Source organism: Lichenostomus cassidix, chromosome 11 (assembly GCF_008360975.1).
Source record: "Lichenostomus cassidix isolate B80296 chromosome 11, HeHo_3.0, whole genome shotgun sequence".
Taxonomy (NCBI): Eukaryota; Metazoa; Chordata; class Aves; order Passeriformes; family Meliphagidae; genus Lichenostomus; species Lichenostomus cassidix.
Genome location: NC_139492.1, coordinates 17,095,801 through 17,119,115, shown reverse-complemented (window position 1 = coordinate 17,119,115; position 23,315 = coordinate 17,095,801). Strand labels below are relative to the sequence as shown.

The following is a 23,315-nucleotide window of genomic DNA, read 5'->3' as shown; positions in this document are numbered from 1 at the left end:
TAGTGCAGACAGCAATATATGAGAGCTGAAGCCAGCTTTAAACAGGAGCAATATAAAACTGAGTGCAGTGTTCCTCCAGCCTCCCGCAATTTGTCTCTATTTTATTCACTTCTCCTACTAGAATTGTTTTTCTTTCTAATGGGAGAAACCTTCAGGTAGATCTTTGTCTGTCTGAAGAGTCAAATGCAGGTTCTGGCAGTAAAGGGATGGCTCTAGCTGAAAAGGCAAAGTTAAAATTGCTCTGTGGTGAGTCTACTCTGATAGTGTTGTGAGTCTGCAAAATAATAAGGAAATAACCACGAACACACAATGGGGCTGCAAAAGCTTCTTCAGAGTTGGAAGATCAGTTTTATTACAATTACCAAAGTGTTAACTAGTGATAACGAATCATTCTAAGTGAGGTTAACAAGTTGCATCACAGGAAGACTTCTAATCAGTACCATGTACTAAAATTACATGTGGACAGTTATGATACATCAATAATAACTTTGTCTTTCTGTTTATCCTTGTACATATTATTTCAGGCAGATGTAGCTTTGTAGAAATGCAATACAAACCTACAAATTAGAATGCCAAGTTGTCCTAGGGGACCATTTAACTAGTCATTACAATCCAGAGCTGCCTGCTAAACAAAATATGCTGATTTACTAAGTTTCTGCTAAATGTATGTACAGAATCAAATGCATGCATGAAGTATTAATACAACATCAAAGTTGAAATTTTACATGTAAGAATTTCAGAAAATTCAAGACTGAACAGCTGGAGGGTTACTAACTTCCACTGGATACATAGTGAAAAAAAAAAATCAGTTCTTGTTTTCTTTATGAGGAGTATTGACCAATTTTACTATAATGGAACACCTTTGGGGTGCATATTGTCCCCAGGAAAGAAAAGATATCTGTAGTGGGCAGAGGATATCTGTAGTGTCCCAGCGCTGGGGTGGGGCAAGGCCAGGGCAGTGATTGTCCCCTGTGCTGGGACACCTCCAGGGGTGTGTCCATTCTGGTTCCTCATGGCCAGGGGGTCACTGAGGGGCTGCAGAGTGTCCAGGGCAGGGAAAGGAGCTGGGAAGGGCTGGAGAATTCCTGAGGGAGCTGGAAAGGAGCTGAGCCTGGAGCAAAGGAGGCTCAGGGGAACCTTGTGGCTCTGCACAGCTGCTGCCAGGAGGGGACAGCCGGGGGGTCAGGCTGTGCTCCAGGGAACAGGGACAGCAGGAGAGGGAACAGCCTCAGGCTGGCCAGGGGAGGCTCAGCTTGGCCAGCAGCAGGAATTTCTCCATGGAAAGGGTGCTCAGCCTTGGCAGGAGCTGCCCAGGGAGGTTTGCAGTCCCCATCCCTGCAGGTGTCCCAGGAAGGCCTGGCTGTGGCACTCAGGGCTCTGGGCTGGGGACAAGGTGGCCATTGGGCACAGCTGGCACTCCATGGGCTGCCAGGGATTTTCCAGCCCCAGTGATTCTGTGATTTTGTGATTCTCAGCCATGTTGTGAACCACAAATGAAGAGCTGGAGAGCAGTAGTGTTCCATGGCATGACCACACAACACGGAGTTGTAAAATATGCCTATCAGCACACTAATAAAAACTTGGAAATGAGAATTACTGGACTTCTCTCACCCCTACAGAGTAAAAGATACCACAGTTTTATATCACTGCATATATATTATGGTTTTTGTTGGTTTTTTATTTTTTTATTTTTTAAGAGCTTATTTTAATGCAAACGCACAAAAAGAAGTAAGGTTGCTATGGGAACTCTAACTCTTAATTCTGTGATGTGTGCGTGTAACACAACAAATGTAGTTCTGCACTAAGCCTGTCTTTTGCTTATAATTTTTGGTGCATTTTCAGAGGAGGAAGGATTTTGTAAATAACGGGGGGAATGGATGGACAGAACTGAAATACAAGAACCATATAGGACAAAGAAGATCTCTAGTTTTTACTTCTTGAAAATTTCCAATCTGGATGATACTCTAAACGTAGTTTGTAGAATTTCTGTGAGATGAAAATCCTTGTTACTGCTATTCTTGGCTATTGACTTTCAGCTTTATTAATTGAAAACCTGGAGACAGTGAAGTGAATTTTTACATTCGACTCCCTTACATAACACAGGAAAGATTTAACATTTATGGACCAACACAGATAAAATATTGTAACAACCTGATAAACTGCACCTGTTATGTGCACTTGCCCTTCCAGATTTCACTGTGCCATTATCCTTTCTCCCTATTGCTTTCCCATTCTATCAGTGTTTGAAAAATTGAGCAGCCATAAAGTATATCTGTCTAAATATATCTGTCTTGTTCAGGATTCCAGGCCAAATTGCACTTGCCTGTGATGATGAATTATTGGGACCTCCAGCCCTGGAGGTGCTTTAGTGCCTTACACCTCTAAGAGAAAGCTGAAAATACTTCCATCTGCAAATGTCTCCATCTCTGCACTAGGACAGACAGAAGCTGCTCAGATATTTTCCCACTATGTGTATTTTTCCCACTTTAGGCTCCATTATTCAGATACTAAATTTGAGACCTACTTCTTAGAGTGAAAACTGAGTTAGGCCTTTTTTTTTGTCCATCTCTTCTATTACATTAGTTTGTAATTCTATCAAGGTTTCCAACTTGGTAGATGCAGTTCTCAAAAAAAAAAATAAAATCTATTTATGTGGTATTTAAACAATCTATTTTTTTAGTAGATTTTTTATCATAATAGTAATGATAAATCTGACCTAGTCAGAATATGATTTGGCAAGGAATTCATTGTCTCAAATTCCTTCCTAAGTCGGGTTGTCCTACTGCTCAAACATTTTTTTACATCTATAATTGCATCAGTAACTGCTCAAGCATTTTTTCACATCCATAACTTCAAATATTTATGTTTTGGTGTTGATCCTTGTGGTTATCTAGCAAGATTTTCTTCTTTCTTTGACTCTTGAAGAACAAAAATATGATTTTGACTATTGTCATATAGGTAACACCTACAGATTGATTGATAGTCCATGTAGATAAACCAAAATAAAGTATTAGTTATTGACATTTTGTTAGGGAAACATGGAAATTTTTAAGTGTAAGTCTATGAATTTGTACAGCTTCCTGCTTCCATTCTTCACTCTACGCTTTAAAACAAAATTTGTAGCGATTCCTAATTTGAATTTAATTGTCCAAGAAATTATTGGTGCATTGCTTTAGGCACTGTGAATAAATACATAAGACAAATGTTATTGAATTCAATGGACATGGGAGAGGTCAATAATTCTAATTAAATTTCTTATAAACCTCGTCTAGAATGAGCTAACTAGCACTGAATGTCAGGTCTGAGGGTGGGATCTGAATCCATGGCTGGGTTTGTTTCTGTTTCTCTGGAAAATACTGTGGATCAAAAATAAGTGCACCAAATATTTAAAAAATCCCAACAAAACAAACAAAAAAAGAATCACAGAGAAACCCAAACATTTAAAGAAAAAAATCCAAAAAGACCCCCAAACCTCCTGGTTATTTTAAAATAATGTTTTTCCTTTCATAGTCCTGAGCAACTTTCTTTGATTTGGATTTGATCAGCTGCAGTACCTGAGTAATGTAGAAGGTAAAAATTGTAGATGGAGTTAAATCCACTTCAGACACTACAGTTGGTCATATAAATCATATGAGGTGCTTCATACAAAGTTATTGGATTTTTCAAAGTTATCCAAACTATCCAAAACACTCTCCTCACCTTGTTATCCTGCTTTATTCTAGGAATCATTTGTTTATAATGATGTTTTAAAACAAACAAGCACATGTTCCTAGGACAGGAATAACTGAGGTTTTATTAGAATTAAGGGGGAAAAATACAGACTTAGATATTTTCTCCTTTTTTTCCCCTTTAATTTAGTTAATTTCTCATCTAAAATTTCACATCGAAATTAATTTTAAAAAAATTCAATGAAGTGAAATGTGTTGAGGGGTGGGGGAAGGAGAGAGGATTAAAGATATATGATATATCCAAGTGCAGTGAGAAGGATGACTGCATAACTGAAAGACTGCCATAGGCAACAGGAGTGTTTCTGAAGCCAAATTTTCCTTCTTTTTTTGTTGAATAATAATTTATTACTTCAGTGTCTGCTGGCCTCTCTTACCTGTCTCTCCTTATTCTCTGTCTCCTCATTCTGGAAGCTCTTTGCAAGGGGCGAATACAGTTCCTCTTCCCAACATTTTCACTCTAAAGTCTGCAAAACCTTGCAGAGTTATGAATTAGACTTTTTTAATCTGGCATGGAGAGAAATTAAATACACTGTCCAATAAATGCAATGTTCTTTCCAGTACTATGTATCAGAAGTGTGAAAACTTAACGAGCCCATTTTTGTTGCAGGTAATTCAGATTGTCAGTGCTGTTGACAAAGATGATCCTAAAAATGGGCATTATTTCCTGTACAGCCTTCTTCCTGAAATGGTCAACAATCCCAATTTCACCATCAAGAAAAATGAAGGTAAATATAAAATATATAAAATGTGTTTCTCAACAACTTAGCTTCCAGTTGTTTTGTTGACTTCCAATTACTTTACCAGTGTGTCCTTTGGGCAATTAAAATGTAAATAATCTGCTCACTGGTACCTTCATTATATCTCTTAAGCTATTTCCAATAACTTTAAAGTAGATAAGAAGAAAGTAAAAATGAATATGGAATTTAGATCCAGAAGACAGCTCAGTGGCTTAAATAAAATGAAAAGATGGATTTACTGCCTGTATTATTTCTATTAATTTGAAATTCCAGAGATGTGCTGTTAGATGAAAATCTGAAACTCTGTTGATAAATAAATGTTGATTCCTACATTGACTGTTTATAGATGGGAACATAAAATTAAGCATCTACTAAACCTCCCAAAGCAGACAGATGTTCAGCCTGTTTGTTTTGTGTACAAAGGTTCCAAAGCACTTTGGTGAGGAACTTTTGCTAGAAAGAGAAATCCCTTAGGTCAGCAAAGCCCAGAAGGGCACTTTGAGTCACTGTGATTCTGGAAGGGCAAAATGTCATTTTGGAGGGCTGTAATAGGGGACATCCATGTGTGATGGAAAAAAAGGCCCATTTAATATTGTTGAGCAATAAATTTCTACTGATCCTTTTCTTTGGCACACAGATCTGTTTGAAGGTCAGGTGAGAGAAGGAGCTAGGACTGCTCCCAAGAATGCTATAAATAGTGCTCCATGTATTTGTACTTACTTGAATATTCAGCAAAGTTGTTCTAGCTTGGCTTTTTTTAATACAGCACACCCTGCCAGGAATTCCAGTCAAACTCAACACCTTATTTGAGATTGTAGGAAAGAAAATCCCTATTTAGTCCATTGCTAATAGGAAGATATATGTGTGAGCTGTATTTGCAGGAGTGTAAAGGCAATACATGAAATGTCAATTAAAGAGAAAATGCTGTTTGCATTTTTTATTCTACCTGTACCAGCCTAGAAGCATGATGGCACTGTTTTGCTAAGTGGCACTGCACCTAAATTCTGAAATCTGATTAAATATAGCCTGTATTTTTTCCTTTCTTTAGATATGCTTTTCTCTTCTAGCATTCACAAAGTGTGTCTCCGCTTATATCTCTATTTTCTTGTAGTAAATGAGTCTCTGTGTGTTTTCTGGAGAAGATAAAACAAACCTCTTCAAAACGCATTTCATAATCATCAGCAGTGTAACACAAATTGAATTAAGCATCCTAAATGTGAGGTGGTTTGCTTGGCACAGCATGACAAAGTAAAAAAGATCTTAGGATTTCTCTTCATGTTTAAATGCTGAGCTCACGTCGCTAATTACCCTTGTCCTTCCAATCTGTTACCTATTTAAGCCCCACTCCTGCTTCTACTCACAGACAATGGCAAAATGAGTCCTGAGCTGAGTGGGAGTGAGGAAACTTTCTATGCAACAAGGTTTAGAAAAATAACTCTCATTTTTTTTTGCCACTCGGTTTTATGCAGTTTTTAATGGGTTTGAATCAGTTAAATGTGAAAATCCTCTTAAAACAACCCCCTGAAATCTCTTGAAATTAAAAATCTGCTTGAGGAGACTTTTCTGATTTAATCCTTCAGTATCCAATAATAAAATTCCAACTATGCATGCCGTCCTTGTCTATCAAGTTTGCTCAGCCAGGGGTGCAGTGCATGGTTGATGTTAGAACATGATCTCCCACAGGAAGCAAATATTCCTGTCAGAGCCAAAATCAGAGTCTAATTTGGGTTTTTATGTCCTTTAAGCATCACATATCTCCACTAAGTCTTTATTTGGTTATGCCACTTAAACAATGAACTTGACCGTGACTTTGCCTTGCATATATCTGCCAGATAAGCATGAGTGATTATTCCTGTTGAAAACACCAGTATGCCTGAAAAACCTGAATTCATATGTCAAATTTCTCCTCTTTTTTTGTATTGCTGGGTGTCTGGGCTGTCCATAACCAAGCTGGGGTGGTGTGGGACTGTAAGGAAATCTGTAACAAACCCTGCTCTCCTTTCTGGAGATCAGCTCAATGCTCAACACCGTGAAGCTTGGAACAGAAAAACATTCCCTCACACTGCTGGCCAAATCCTTGACATCTTCCTGACTGTGTCCTCAGCCCCAGCTTCCTCCCAGAGTCTTGGCCCTGCCAAGTTAATTCTTCAAGGCAGCACCACCGTGATGGCTGCTGAAGAAATGCTGTCCTCTTGCAGATACCGTGCAGGGACTGCATTTTCTCAGGAAGCCTGCTGCAGAAACCCAATTTTTACTTGCTAGAATTAGCACATTTCTTTATTGAAATAATTTTTCATACCTTGCCTTTCTTCAAAGTTCTCTCTCGAGGGTGGAGGTGAACAAAAGCACCCTGAGAACATTTGTGAAATGATATTGCCCTTTTGGGATCTCCTGTGCTCCAGGTAACTTTGTGTCATTGAATCTGGTGGCTTTGGAGTGCAGAGAGTGCAATTGGGCATTTGCCAGGAGAAAAAGCTGCAATCTTCTCTTTCTGTCCCTCATGCTAAAAAAACACATAAGATGCCTGTGATTTGGAATGTTCTCTTTCTGCGTGGAACATATGCACAACCATTAATCAGTTTAGTCTGTTGCACACAGGCTGATTCTGTTGTTCAAACCTTCCAGATCACCCTAAGGCAAGTTCCCATGATAGTCAGTAATTAACTGTGCTGCTGACATACACTGCAAATATTATGATTGGCCATGTTGCTATTGACAAATATGTTTGACTAAGGGACACAACAGGTATCTTTCATCAAGAACCACACAAGAAAACCCCAAAACGCTTCTCAGAAGATTTTATTTTGTATTATAGAAGTTATGCTCTGCTCACTGCAGAGTCTGTGCCCTGAAATGGTACACTGGTATTCTTTATTTGCTTGGTTTGTTAAATTTCCATATTTACATTCTCTTCTGTGGACAAGATACCCAAAACTGCAGAGGCTGCGGTGCCTTTTTGATGTAAAAAATGTAAATTCAAATGCCATCATGCATCTCACTGAATGTGTGTAGATCATCTCTTAGTGATCTTTATTTTCTGTATCTCCTGATGCTGTTTTAGAGTCCTTTCCTGAGCTCAGATGTCAGTTACTGGGTGAGTTTTTAGGGTTTATGCTTTGGGTTCCTGGGCAGTGACTGATAATATGAAGTGAAGCAATCCTGCTCTCTCAAGCTGTAATCAAGGCACACTGCTCACCTGCATTGCCAGGTGCAAAAGCCTTTATCCCCTCTCAAGAGAAATAATGGAGTTATGTAACAGAAATGTAAGAAGTTAATGCTACATGAAAATCATGTCATGTTTTCTGCGTTAGTCCTGTGACTAAACCTGTGACTGTGTGACATAACAAGTCCCTGACTGCACAAACTCCTGACTGAATCTCTGGGCATTTTTCACGTGCCTTTCTGCTGGGTTTCTGCACAAAAGGAGCAGAAACTGGGGAGAAAAGTGAAAATCCACGTTTTGTGTGGTGTCTCTGAGAAACTTCGAACCAGAAAAACCTCCCAACTTCAGATGAAAATATCTGCTGTTTAGACAAGTGTTGATAAACTCTAGCAAAGTGTTGTAGACTGACTAGAATTAACCCTTCCAAAAAAACTGTAGGCTCAGAATAAATGACAAAAAGCTGACAGGAATTTAGACAACTGATGAGAATTTTGGACTGTCATGGCATCAGAAAACTGAAATGAGACTGGAGATGGAATTAGCATTTGTTCAGGGCCTTTTTTCAGGTGACTGTCTTCACAGAGCATTACCTAAAACCCAGTGCCAGTGGATCTTCTCCTGCATCCCAAACACCACCCTCCCAGAAGTACCTGTTTTCAGCATTGAATTCTGAATTCTAAGGTTTCCTTAGATTGTTCAAGTGAGAACAGAATTCTGTGGAAGGAGCGTTTTCACACATGCAAACATTTTGATATGCTGCCAATGCAATTTTTACTGTCAAAAACCACCAAACACGTCTTTGCCATAAAGAGACCTAAAGTTTTTTCCCCACCAGAAGTTTCCATTGCTATTCCATTTTTCTGATGCCAGATTCTCTTTCCTAAATGGAATAAACCCTGAATCAGACATGCCACACTGCCTTTGGAAGCAGTAATTCTTCCGACAGGACAAATGGTGAATCTTCCCTGGGTCAGTGGGATATTCCATACCTCTTTTAGGGCTTATGGACCAGAACCCAGTCCCAGGCTTGCCTGGGCCACAGGCAGGGCTTAGCTTTGGGTTAGGAACCTCAGTGGCATGAGGTCTTATTCCTGCTGAAATCCAATAGCCTGATTTGGCTTGTAATAGGCTGATGATCAGTAATCAGCCTCCTCTCTCCCCCAAATATTCAATGTCCATCTGGCAAGCTGAGCTCTGAATTTGGTCCTGATTCTAGTGAGTGCATAGTAAAGAGGTTTTGGGGTTTTTTAATGGAAGCATTATATATACACTTAAGTGATGAACTGCTCTGTTGGTTTTCTCTAACAAACTTAATATTTATTCTCAGCCACACTTAGTCTGTTTTACCTGTGATACATATAACAGCTCCAAGAGTGATCTAGTTTAAATGTCCATTTCTTTTGTTCTTTCCATCAAGTTTAAATCTTGCTTATGTCCTCCTTGTGCTGCCTTGAAAGTGCAGGCACTGTGTTGTGTATTTTAAAGGAAATGGCCTGGTAGAATCACTTCAATCACTGGCTTGCATTCCTTTGTATACTGTTGCTTATTTTATATTCCATCACCTCTTTACCATTAAAAACCAAATATTTCTGAACTATTTCACAATAGCTAGGGAAAACAATTACATGTCAGCTCTCTTTTAGAAATTCCAAATAATGAAAGCAAATTATTAGCTTTTTTTTTTTTTTTTTGAAAGTACTTCTGCGTCACTGTGGTTTTAATACAATAAAACCTGGATTTTTCCCCATCTTTTTTCATGGAAGTATTTTTAGCAGCATCTGTCAAATACATACCTGGAGGGTGAGTCTTTTGTTCCCACCAGAGTAACTCTCATGTGTTAAAATAAGTCTTTCCCTGAAACAGTTTCTTTTGGCATTTCTGGATAAGTCTCTCTGCCATTGTCTCAGCTGCCAGCTCGAGCTCCTTCTGTGTTTTTGATTGACTTTTCTCTCCAAATACATCCCTCAGAGAGCTCTGCTGTTTCATTGCCCTCCTTCCACTTTGCCCAGTTTCAAAGTTAACCCCCTGACCCCAGGTACAAATTGCCGGCGCAAGGACATCATTAAACCCATCATTTCTGGGTGGATGTGCAGTGAAAATCCACAATAACAGCACCCAAATGGTCCCTGGGCTGTGAGCTGCTCATCCTCACACATTGCTGCACTTTGAGGCAATTTTGGGAAACTTTGTGGCCCAGCTGCCACGTGCCAGAGGGTGTTCCACAAAGGCATTTCTCGAGGGAAAGCACATGCTTAAGTATTTCTGCTGTGCTTAATTGTCATCCTCATTCCTTTTTTATATCAGTAATTAGACTTTCAGACTCCAAAACGCACCAAATCACATCCTTGTTAGTGGTTTTCATGTGATGTGCTCAGTCTTGCATCTGATAAGTTATTATTTTCCTGCCATCTGTCAATATTAGGGATATGGAATAACAGCCAGAAAATGTAAAGGAATATGATGTATAATGTAAGAAAAAGCATTGATCAACATCTCTTTTAATAGACATCGTTTTGTCACCAGAAATCACAAGGAATACTTGCCTAACAAGGTGCAATCAGTGTGAATGGAGCAGAGTTAAAAATAAAGCATTCCAGTGTATTAAAAACTAACAAACACAAAGTACTCTATTATCTGGCACTTCTGTGTCAGGATCTGCCATCCACAGGCACACATCATGTTTCTCCAGGAGTGTTCATAGTGTGAAAAATGTATTATAAATATCATACTATCAATCTTTTTCTCAGCATGGCATTTAAAGTGGAGTTGTTTAAATAGCAAAGTTCAACATTTTTATAACCTGTGCGTGCCAGAAGAACCTCGGTTTATTGATTTTTTTGTGAATAGAGTTAATAATGAAATTGCTAATACAAAATTATTGAAATATTTCCTTTTTAGCGTGGTTGAAAGATTTTTTCAGTAAGTTCTTTTGTGCATGTATTAGAAATTGTAAATTACAGAAATTAAGGCATAAAGATGTTGATATTTTGCTGAGTAGGGAGGTCTAAATATTATCACAAATCTGATAGTTAAGGTAACTAAGCTCTGCGAAACATTGTTATTCTGTGGATTAAGAATAGTTTGGTGTTTTGTTTTTTTTTCTTCAGAAAATTCTTCATTGTATTTTGGATGCATACTTACCATAACAAAATGTGATTTACAGGCCTAAACTGCTGAGCCCCTTTGTAAGAATAATATATTTTATGTACTTGGGTTCAGTGCTGGAGAGTGTGTAAAGCTAATATTGGGGCTGGGTGGGGATCAAGGGACACCGTGCTGCCACATCTCCCTGTCTGTGGCAGCAGGCATGGAAAGGAAAGCACTGACTCCAGCTCCCACTGCATTAATATGCAAAAAGTGATGTTCAGCCAGTGCAAACAGCTTTGCTGGAGCCAGTGGTTGTGTATTGAGTGGCAAGTCCCTGAAATAATTCATTTTTATACCAGAGGAGATGCACTTCCCTATTTATTGTACTCAGGTTCCTTTATCCTTGGTCCTCAGACAATTCACCTGACTGAAACTGCTCTGGATCAGAAGCTATGTTAGATCATCCTTTGTGAGAAAAGCAATCAATTTTCTTATTTACATATCTGACAAATCCAAGATGTAATGTGATTCTGTGGAGTAATAGACTGCCTGAGAACTCAGAGAGAGGAGTTTCTCAGTAAGAAAGTGATGAGCTATGTGAGGAGGAAATTGGTGCTGCAGATCTTTAGATTATTCTCAAGTTTTAGAAGACTGGTAGAATGTCAAGTTAATGATAATATTCCCAAGGGACCCCCAGTGCATTCCAGTAGTGCTCAGAGGTTCTGTCTTGCCAGGCTCTGGATGCATTTCCATTCTCACTGTAAGATTTCACGTTGCAGAGAAGTGAGATATCTGACTCCTTTCTACTGCTCCTGGCAAAGCTACACTTTTCCATGGCACAGCAGTGCTAGTCCCATCTAGCTGAGAGTGCTGATGGCAATATTCTCAGGACGTACCTTTCTGCTGATAACTTTCTGCTTCCTTTCCCCCTCCTTCCTTTACTATCTTCACTATCAGCTGTGTTCCGTTGTTCCTTGAAGTTCTGTTTTTCCTTGATGTTGAATATCAATCGAGTGAGATTCGAAACAACTTCCCTGGCAGAGATGGCTGTGGTGTTGTTTTCTGAAGTGATTGCATTAATGTGGATGGGAAACCAGCATTTTTCCACTCCAATCCTTTGTGTGCCACTTCCTTCACTGACACCTGCTTCTGCTGTCTTTCCCAGCTTTCTTCTTGCATGCAGATCACTGCTCTTTCCAGACTCCTTTCTGATTAGAACCACAAACCAGGTGGAGGCTCAGTGCAGTTCTTCTGCAAACACTTTTTAGCCCTGTCTGGATGATTTCAGCTTCTTGCAATGGTTATGTGCTTTTCACCACTTCGATAGGCTAAAGAGGTGACTTACTCCTTCTTGGTGCACCCAGAAACCTGAGATCAACTCCTGAGAGCCTAACAGAGCTGCCAGCTCCTCCAGCCTGTGAGCCTGCTATGTATTGTGTCCATCTGAATCCCTGTTCACTCCTCTCCTGTATTCAGGATGCAGGACTCCAGACAGATTCCCTCTCTCCTCCGCCCTAAGCCAGAGGTGATCCATCAAGTCTTCACTGGACTGGACAGGCCAAGCTGATGGATGAACCAGCAAGGAGAGGGCCATCTGGTAAGCTGATTGTCCTCTTCCAGGCATCTCCAGCTCTTCTTCAGCTCTGCCCTGCTCCCTAGCACATCTGTACTTTTATAGTTCTGCCCTGGCAAAATGTTTCCTGGAGCTTCTGCTCCAAATGCTGTTTAACCTTTCCGTCCTGTTCCGCTTTAGCTCTGTGGTGACAACTTCTTTCCAAGCCTCCCAAAAGCAAACTTTCAGACAGCTACAGTTGCCTGTGCGCAGTGGAAAATCAGACCAATTCCCACAGCATCCCATCCTTTCAGAAAGTGCCTTTTTTTGGCCATTTGAATCAAGCACAATTACCCAGTTACTGCAGAGCGTTAGTGTAAACATGACCAGCCCAAACAGGCATCCAGTGGGAGTGATGACACCCAGGATAATCCCAAACACACACAGCCTGCCATTATGCACACATGACTAAAGAGACTTTTACTTCACTCGTTCTTAATTTATTATTTGTGCTGCTAGCAACAGAGTGTTGCCAAGGCGTCAATTATGTTTCATTTTATAAATCAAACTAATTGAGAACCAGATGCGATCTGAGTGAGAAAGATCCGAGGTCAGTGTTGTGCACCATATGCACGACAGTGCTTACTCATGATGAGGGAATGGATTGGACAGCTGTGAATTTGCCTGCTGTAGGAGTTGCATCAAGCTCAGTAGTGTAACATTCAGCTCTCTTTTCCCAGTTTATTGCATTAATTTCATTATAAAACTAAAGAAGAGTGAGCAACACTGCTGTGACTTAAAGCAAGGGGTGAAAAGTTGTGAAAACAAAACTGGAGAGGAAAAGAATTTGGTCAGTAAATTAGCACGCAGATCTGTCTGGTTTAGTAATAATATGGAACATGGATGAAAGAAATAGCAGAGAAGAACAAATTGAATCTCCAATATGACTTAATTTCAGACATATAATGGGAAAATAGACATTAAATCAGGGTCTCAAAACTGAAGAGTTTAACAGGAAGGAAGGTGGGCTTCTTAACTGAGGGTAATAAAGCTGCTCCATTCACAGTAGCAAGAGCTGCAGTAAGAGCTCCTTGGAATTTATCAACAGGCAGGAACAATGCAGAACAATGTTCTGTAAAACTTTGCTCCACCAGCCTTCAATCAAAGGTTCCCTAAGTGCTCTAAAAACATAACTCCTTAAAAACTCACAGCACCTATGATTATATTCTAGGCCTCTAGAAGTATTTCATAGTAGTATTTATAGCTAAGTGAATATATAATATTTGGAGATAAATTTCTAAATTTTTAATCAGCTACCTTCTGAAAGAAAGATTTCACAGTACCACTCCTGGCTTGATGGGTGCATCTCCAGGTTTTCTGCAAAAAGCAAATTGTGTGGTGGAAATGTTCATGGACAATGCACTGACTATGTTTGATTTCTTGGAAATGGGTTTAATTCACTGAGTAGCAGGAATGATGTCTTGGGGCCAAAGGTTGTTGTAGAGCCTCTGCCCCATCACCACCTCAATATATTACCCAGCAGAGCCATATTGCATCTAAGAAATTCCTCTGGTTTCACCTCATGCTTAGCTTTTGTTTGGTTTTGAATATTTGGGTTTTCTCCCTAAGTATCTGGTTGATAAAAATGGCACAAGATTGTTTTTCTTTTTTTTTTTATGTGTAAATTTATTGGTTGCTCTCATTATGGAATATCTCTTTGTTTCATCATATCCTAAATACAGACTGTTGAGGAGAAATTAATTTATTAGTTGCTCTAATTGCACTTTTGTCAATTAATAAGAAACTAGGTAGGAGTCTCATTTTAAACTTTCAGTTGCAGTAAAGATTAAAAGAACACTGACACCAGAGGAAGACTTAAATAGGCTAAGACTGAAAACAATTTAAGCAGGAATCATCACACATTAACTGTTAACTTTTCCTTTGATTATGAAAAATCTCTTTTTGCCATTATATCATACTATTTGCACGTGGATCCTCCATTAAAAATAGAAGGTATTAATTTTTCACACTTAGCCTTAAGGCTTATCTGATTAACTATTACACAACTGACATTATAATGTAAGTTTAAAAGGCTAAGGTCGTGTTCCAATTTGCATCTTGTTTTGAATCAATTCCACAAATGTTTTACACAAGGAAGGAGTTACTGCTGGAATCAGTCATTCCTCCTGCAGGGTGACCATGACATTGATTTTTGTGTGAACTCTGCATCTCCTGAACCTGCCTGGTGTGCTCACACTTATTCCATACTTTATATGGAATAAGTTTGTATTTTACACACCCTTTTATTTCCTCCTTGCTCGTTTTGAGGAGGTGACTGTTTAGGAAGAGGTTGTATTTCTGTGTCACAGCAAATACAGCAGTGATGCACCAAAAGAAACACAAAATTTTTAATAATTTTTTACCACAGCTTCTGACATCAAGCTTTAGACAATAAGGGGGTCAAAGCTTTTCTTTTAGTTGGTTGAGGTTTTTTGTACCACTTAGGTTATTTTCCCATCAGCTCCTGATTTTTTAATTTTTATGGGTGATCTTGTTGTAAAATATGTCACTTTGTTGGTCTTCATTTAATTCTGTCTAATTAGGACATATTTTATTTGGCAAGCAGCCAGTAATTAGCGATATATTTATGTAATTATTAGCATGTAATATTTATATAATAAATCTGCCTGGAAGGCAATCCATTCAGAGGGCAGGGAAGAGGTAGAATACATGATTTGACTGAACTCAGAGATCTTACCCACTGAGCCAAATGCAGCAAAGAAATGAAATGCATCAGTTGACCTGTCTAGTCTGGGGAGAGAGTTTGCATATCCTAAAATGATAGGATGTGCACACTTGGTAATCAGCACTGATTAGAGAGGGAGTGAAGATGGGCCCCTGTTTGAAGTGAGATAATAAGGCAGCTTGTTAGGGAGAGATAAATAGAACTTGAAGAAAAGGACCAGCTGTCTGCTTGATGGTGCTAAGAGGAGGAGCTGGTGGGGTCCTGCGAAGGTAACTGCGGGGTGGGGAGGATTGCAGGGAGCAGGGAGGCTGTGGGAGCTGCCTGGCTGGGTTCAGAGCAGGGCAGAGCCCAGCCTGGCCTGACTCACTGAGGGTCAAACCAGCAAACCACTCTGGCTGCAGCCTCAGCACTGTGGACATTGTTAAACTAATTCTGTAGTTGTGGAGTTTTTCGTATCTCTGACTGTATAACAAGAGCTGGGTCAGGAATAAAGTCCTCTTGGTGGAGTTTTGAGTAGAGTGTGGTGTTGAAATCACAAGCCTTAAAAGGAGCACCACCAGCAATCTCCAGTTATGACCAAAGTTCTCTGCTCTGTTCTAACAATGTTGGGCTGTTTTGAACATTTCTTCTCTTTAATGCCATAACAATTTCACATCGCTTTCTCAAACAAACATGAAACCTTTTGGTTTTGTTTGTGCAGTGTTATCAAACTTTCAGTCTACTCTAAAACTGAAGCTAAACTTTAGGTTATTTGAAATAATAAAAAAAATAAAATAAAACTAATTCATGTAGCCTTTTTTCAACTTGTCACTCCCTAGGCTTGCTTAGCTCTGTCCTGTCACTTTCTCTAACATTTTCATCCATTATATGTGACCCTCCTGTAAACTATGCAGTGTTCCCCCAATCAAGATTAGGACCTTCTGATCTCAGAGCACTCCAGAGGAGTGATGGATTTGTGATTGTGGAATTGTGCTGGAGTTTGGAACACTTTTGTTCAGCTTGGCTCTGGGCTTCCTGGATGGATTTGGACACATTATTTAATCAGTGTGCTGCTGTCTTGGCATGCAAACACTGCTGTGAGCAGTTCCCCAGGGGCTGGTAAAGACTGAGGTTTTTAGGAGTGCTGAAAGGGTTTTTGTGGGTTCTTTTGAAAATTCCAGATAGGAAACACGCAGAAGTTCCTTGTCAGCTCAGGGAGGAGATGGTGGAGCCCAGCCTGATGGCAGCTGCAGCAGAGGCACTGGTATATTTTGATAAAAGCTGCAGTACTGAACACAGAGCAAGGCAGACTCAGTTCTGCACCAGACATCTCCTTCTGTATCATCTTTATCTATTCCACATTGTTACAGCTTCTTTGTACTAATATTTTCTATTTTTAACTGAGAAAAAAAATTTACAACAAATCAACTTTCTCTTGTTTTGTGCCTTTCTTTTGCTAACAGGCAAGATCAAAAGATGTAGTTGCTAAAAACTTTATAGAGTTCTAATGCAGCCTATCTAGCAGAACCAGTTGCTTCAAAAATTTATATATAGAACTTAGCTTTTTCTAAACTGAAATTATTTTTATTAAATCCTTTTTCTTTTCTTTTTTTTTTTCCCCAGTAAAGAAACATAACTTTCTCAAAGATTCTGCTGGTTTTTTCTGCTCACCTTTTTGACTTTATATGTTTTTTCTTCATGATCACAGAGTTCTTTTTGGCATATTGAGATGTATTTTCCTTTGCCAGTAGAATCCCCATCTCTTCTAATATTTTTATGTGATCATGCTTTGTATTTTATTGCAACTTCTGCCTAAACACTTCACTTGTACTTTATCAGAGTCTCCATCACAAATTAGAAGACAACAAGGAACCATTTGCAAGGTGTTATTTTAGCCTACAGATTCTTTATATACTTTATATCTCTGCTTGGGATGAAGAGAAAGAATGAATAAGATGGTTTTGTTTTGTCACAGTTGCATTTCAATTGTGAATACAAATGTTTTGCTATTTTTAGAACTCCCATCCTTGGAGATACTCAAAAGCCATGTGGGCAAGGTCAGGGCTCTGGGTAGCTGTGCTGAGCAGGGGTTGGACCAGGTGAGCTCTGGAGGTCACCCTTCCAACCTCACTCATCCTGTGATTCCAGGTGCTGCAGTTTCATCTATTCACCAATATTAACAAACATTGACTTGGAGGCAGAATCCAAGTGCTGCCATCTTTCCCTGGCTCCTTCTTTCCAAGGTCTGTGTTGTGTCACACAACATGCAGACCGAAGTTGGGTCTCGCAGTACATCCTAACTACAGGTGGCTTGGACTCTAAATCCAGATGCATGTGTGTTCCTGCTTTGATCCTTCCTAATCCAGCTGTGGTATCCCAGTCTGGAACCTGTGGCTATTCCAGATTTTCTCCATGTAATGTTTACAGAAGCATTCCAAAGAGTATCTGGGTTGTTTCATTTGAAAACATTTTTAAACTATTCCACTCCACAGATGGGTAATTGTTTCTTTTCGCTCACTGGAATTCCTGCTCTGGATGCCTTTTGCTCTTCCCTGCATTTCAAAAGGGCATCAGTTTTCCCCATGGGAATCACATCCTCAATGAGAGGTGTGCATGTAATGAGGCATGGTGTGAATCCTTTGGGTGTGAGCCAGAGGTATAAATGAATGCCATTAATGGCCTGATGATAACAAATTGTTATTGTTATACGAAATCTGCATATCAGAATGTCTTCCCAAAGTCATTACCATGCTGCCTGCATGCCCAGGGGCAATGTTACACCATAGCGTTTCAGTCTTTCAAATTACAAAAAGCTAATATAACTCTTGATGACATTTACAAAAATGTATAATGGCACTCCTTTCAGGGCTCTCACAGAAATTATTCTCAGGGAACTTCAAGGGATTTCTGCGTGTATGAGAGCTGCAGGATCTGGCACTTTTTACAATCAAAGCCACATTTTTTTTTCTTCAGTGGCACCAGCTCAAGAAAATGTTAAGTCAGAATTGTTTTTAATTTATTTTCTGACTTAAAATGCCCCAGCCAACGTAAGCTGTATTTAACTTTCAATGCTCTTTGGCAGAGAGTACACATTCTAAATTTCCTTTTCATAGGAAGTTGTTATGTCAGAGTTATAAACCTCTGAAAATTGGCATTTTGTAATGGAAGTGCTGACAAGACCTTTATTACACCAGTACAAATAGGCAGCACTCCAATAAATGCTGGTTGCTGTTTTTATAGGCTGGTGGTTGCTTTCTGCTACTGTATTTCAAAGTGAACATTATGTAAAGAGTAAGTGGCATAATAAAAATACACTGGGAGGGCTGGAATTTGGCTCTTACTGTTACAACAAAACTTCAGTATGGTTGATAGGTCTGATTACAGCTGTAGTTTTTAAGGGCTGGTTTAGGATTTACTGGTAAATTGTTTTAAATTCTTACCAAGTGTCTGTATACATTCAACAAAGGAAAGGTGATTACCATGACATGGAGAAGGAGATGTTAAGTTGCTTAAATGCCAAGAGCACATCTCATTTAAAACCCAAAAAGGTTCCTACTTAAGTTTTCTGTTTCTTCCTGTGATAGTCACAATTGTCATTGTAGAAGGAAAGATTCCCTTCAAACAGCTGTGATTGTCTTCATATTCACAAAATCTGTGAACTTTTCCAGCCCTGGAATCACTGATATAAAAATTGGAGGGTGTGTGTGAAGTGAGGAAGGTGAAGGACATGGGAGGGAATTCTTGCAACTTTTCCATCACCTACCAAAAGCACTGTGAATTTCACTGAACCTGATGGAGATTTATCTTTGCACTGAAGAGAACACACAGTCAGTGTAATATTTAAAGCTGTACCTGTCACTGTGGCCTGAGGGGCTCAGGTACCTGTCTGCCACCAGCTTCTCCTCCCACACTGCTTTTGGAAATAGGTATTCATAGAAAGACTGAGAATCCATTATCCCTCCAGAGAAAAACAGATGGCACAGCCTTGGGATATCTTGGCTTTTTTTATTTATCCTTGCAGCATTTTTGTTGGAATCTGGTAATACAGTGCTGGAAAGTTCTTGGTTGAAATGCAAAATATAGGCATTATTTTATCAAAGCACTGTAAAACACAGTATCACTTTCTGAAAGTTTTTGGTTAAAATAACAAGAGAATAGAATTAACTAGAATATGTAGATTTCAAAAATGATCCATCAGTCTATGCAAATTGCTGTGTTAATAATGTATTTTTAATGCTGAGCACATTTGACAGCCATTTCATCTCTCTTTCTAAACCAGAGCTTGGCAAGCTGCATTAATTCTTACACTTTACAGATGTACCATTCAATGCACATGCCATGTAGTGATGTGATCCGAATAAAGCAAAGCATGTCAAAGCTGTGGCATTTATTAGTAAACAACTTTGTGACTGGCTGCTTGGATCCAGAGGAGAAAAAGGAGAGGCAAAAGCCAGTGCTGTTCTAGCATCTCTCACAGCTTCACTGGCCTGGATTTGCTTCCCATTTTGGGAGTGTCAATCCTAAGTGGCACCAGGGGTTTGGAAGAGATAAATGGACAAAGCAGGGTTGAGTGAGGTTCAGTCAGGTGTGTTGGGTGCAGTTCAGACAAGGTGGAGCTTAAACAGACCCAGAACCCCAAATTTCCTGCTTTGACTTGCTCTGTGCGTCTGTAAATTAACAAGAGAGAAGTACTATGTCCTAATTATTTCTCTATCCCGTTAACAATAAAACTGGCATTATTTCAGTCTCAAGGCGTGCTTGTACATCATTATTTCTTCAGCAGGGATTTTCTGTCCTTTCTTCAACGAGTTAAAAAACCAAGGTACAGAATACAAGAGTTGCTGCTAGACTGCAAGGGACCATATAGTTATGTTTGATTATAGCTCTGCTGGCCTAAAGGTCAAAGGAAAGTTTTAGAATACTTAAGAGACAATTATCTAAAGTTCAGACTTTTCCAAAGGAACAGAACTAGAAATTATACAGACTATTATCTAAAGTTCACATTTTTCAAAGGAAAAAGGTAGGAGGAAATGCTTATTCATCATCACTTTGCTGTTAATTTGTCTGGCTTTTTTTTTTCCCTTCTGTGGAGAATTTATTTACTACAAGTTCTGTATTACACAGCAGTACTAACATAATTATTCCTCTTTCCAAGAAATTTTAACATATGAGAATGATGTATACATGATTAAATGTTACTTTGCTCGTGATTCAAAATTCCCAGCAGTACTTTTCATTTCTGCAAAGGACTACATGGAAATGTGTTTAGGTTTTTTTATTCATTAGTTGACTTAGCTGTTCAATTCTGGCATAAACTATTATTATTTAAGCCAACTGGTAAAAAGAAAAAAATAATCAAAGATACAAAATATGTGACATTTTCCAGTTATTCTTCTACCAATACATTTTCTCACATGAAATATATTTTTTTCCCCCTGTGTTCTTATTGGCATTTTAAGGAATTGCAGAAACTCTAGGTCTGGAAAAAAACAAAGTCATTCAAGTGTCTGTAAATTTGTCCTAGGAATGTTTTGTGAATTGCCATTAAATATGCCAGCATGGAATGCAGTTTGCTCTGGGGCAGGAGAGACAGTGATCAGTCAGCTGAATTTTTAGAGCAGAAAGTTTTTTTCTTTTGAACCTGGTGTCAGCTATCAAATTTGATAGCAGTCATCAATCTGCTTTTTTTGAAGACATCACACATTTTTGACATTTATGAAAAGCAGCAGGTCAGTTTGGAATACCTGTGGATGCATGGTTTGGCCATCATAAATCAGAAAAAATATACTGTAAAAATGGCCTCTTCATTTTCAGGTGATTTTTGTAAGCCTTCTGTTTGAATAGAACATTTATGCCTTTACTACACAGATTAGGCAAAGAGTCTTTTTTCTTCTAAACTGCTACTCAAGTGAATTTTGTTTAAAACAGTCATCAAAGAAAGCCTGGTACATGTGTAAAATTACACATGGCACAGTTGTGTTTATATATATGTATATATATATATATATGTATATATGTGTGTGTGTGTATATATATGTTATCATAAAAATGTATTTGGTGTGCATAAATACAGCCATGTTGAAAACACTGAGTTTAATCATGAAACAAAATCATTACAGCAATTCTACTGAATGATCATTTTTTCAGCTACTAGCTATTGCTAAACTTGTAACATAGAAATTCACAACTGTGCCCTTTTAATCAAGTATTCCTTTAAAATGTGTTTCAGCCTAAGGCAGAAACAAAACCCACTGTCTTAAGTGGGTGTTTCTCATAAAGCATTTTAATGGCATTCTTTTGGGAGCAGGAAACTGATGCTTCCAGCTTGTACTAAAGTGGAATCTGAAACAAATAAATCAGTTTTTCAGCTCAGGGCCCATTTGTGAGTTTTTTTACAAGGTGGACGTGGATGAGGGTGTGCTTGGAGTTGCCACTTCTGGTTGTTGTGGTGGATCAGAAAGGAGAACAGGACTATTCTTTCCCAGGTATTTTGTAATGGCAAAAATGAAAAAGAGAGATTTCAAAACATCTGAGTCAGAGAGTAACCAAATGGGGGACTGAGGGCAGTGCCTTGTTGGGGCTGCATTCACTGGGTTTGTTCCTGCACTGCAATCCTACCAGCTAAAGAGGGATTTGTAAATCTTCTTGTTTGTAAATCTTCTCATAGAAAGAAAATATTATTGAGAAAATATTCAAAAGAATAATGATTGAGGTATGGCTTGGAGCTCATGGAGTGTGTACAAAGAAAGACTTTCTGAGAGAACTCTGTGTCTCATGGCAACTTTATTTGTTCTCAGGCTCTAAAAAGGGGATTGGAATCTTCCCTATATTCCAGCATTTCTCTGTCATTGGGTTTGACTTCTGAAGAGAAACAAAACCACCAGTGTTAGTAATGATCTTCTGAAAATCTGTGTTTGACATTGTAAGGTCTCCACTACTGAATATTCACTATTACAGGAGGCACATGCATATTAATTGTGGTTATTAATGGTTATTCAAAGCTGAAATGGCATCAGCAGTCTCTTGAATGTTCCCAGCCAGTGCCTTTGCAGCTGGTTGCTAAATGTTCTAGAGCTCACATTTCTTCAGATGTCATGTGCTCTGCCTTTCTGCCTGCATTTTGCTAGTTTCCACTGAAACCTTGATGATAATAACTGAATTGCTCAGTTATTTCAAGTTTGGAGTTTTTGTTTAAGAATAGATGCTACTTATGAACTGAGATTGGAAATGAATGAGCTGTCTCTGTCTTTTCCTTATTAAAAAAAGCAGGGAGTGTCACAGTAAGGATATTCTTGCTGCTTTTCTACTTGTGCCAAAGAACTCTGTTTTACAGAGAATCTGGTTGAGATTTACAAATGTACACAGAAAGAGAGCCTAATAAACAGGAAGGAACATATATTTCTGTCATTCTGGTGTTTCCAGCTGTAGTTTCCAATTAAAATTCTTTCTTCACATGAGTAATATCTCCAGCATAGATAATGACTTCTAACACAAAGTCCTTAATACCATTAATGATTTGATCTTTCTGAGGACGTTATAAAAGGGATAGAAAAAAAAGGCAGAGTTCTGTAGGTGTAAGGTTGCACAGCAGGGAACTCCACTGATCTCAACATATTAGAGACTGCAAGGGAATTAAAGAATTGCAATAACCTGTGCTCAGAAAATGACATTTAGAAGCAAACTCGCTGCTCCTGATTTTTACTTTCGTTCTGTTATTTTATTGTCTGGCTTAAAATTGCAACTTGCATTCTTGCCCAAAGTGGGATATGAAGGAGTTGACTCCTGCCTGGTAATTTCACATCCTGATTGCTGTTGATGGCATTAAAGTCACTCATATCCAGCAAATCCAGAAGTGGCTCTGTATTAAAAGGATTGCATTTACATTTTCTCAGAATTTTTCATTGAAGAGTCTCAAAAGAGATCTGGGAGATTTGGGAACATTTGGGGAATCTGCAGAAAACACTTGGTGCTGTGCTAATTGCTGTGGTTATGCAAACTACCTTTGTCTAGAAATCTCACTGGACATCTTTTAAAGACCTTCTCCATTGTCACTCTCTGTTCCAGGTGTGAGGGAGATATTCCCAAAGCAGTCTCTTTCATGGTTGTTTCAAAAATCTGCTTGTAAACTTCAGAAACTGAGGGCCAGCCAGTGAGCTGAGCCACTGGTTTATGTTTGGGAAAGGGAAAAGTGAGCTCCAGCTCTGAGCTGTAGTTGTGCATTCCCAGAGCTGTGTTTCTCTGGCCTGACATGGATCCTGAGACAATTCCAAAGATCTTACACCAATCCCAACACCTGCAGGACAACTGCAGCTCCTGATCCCTG

The 23,315-nt window shown here is 39.0% G+C and overlaps 1 protein-coding gene across 2 annotated transcripts in view; it reads left to right on the top strand.

Annotated features, from left to right (window-relative positions):
* Positions 1-23,315, top strand: part of CDH8 (cadherin 8) — a 154,774-nt gene that overhangs the window by 119,726 nt on the left and 11,733 nt on the right. For both annotated transcript variants that reach the window (XM_085072000.1, XM_085072001.1), the window contains one exon: positions 4,336-4,453. In XM_085072000.1, the coding sequence (XP_084928126.1) occupies positions 4,336-4,453 (118 nt within the window). The remainder of the gene's footprint in view (positions 1-4,335; positions 4,454-23,315) is intronic.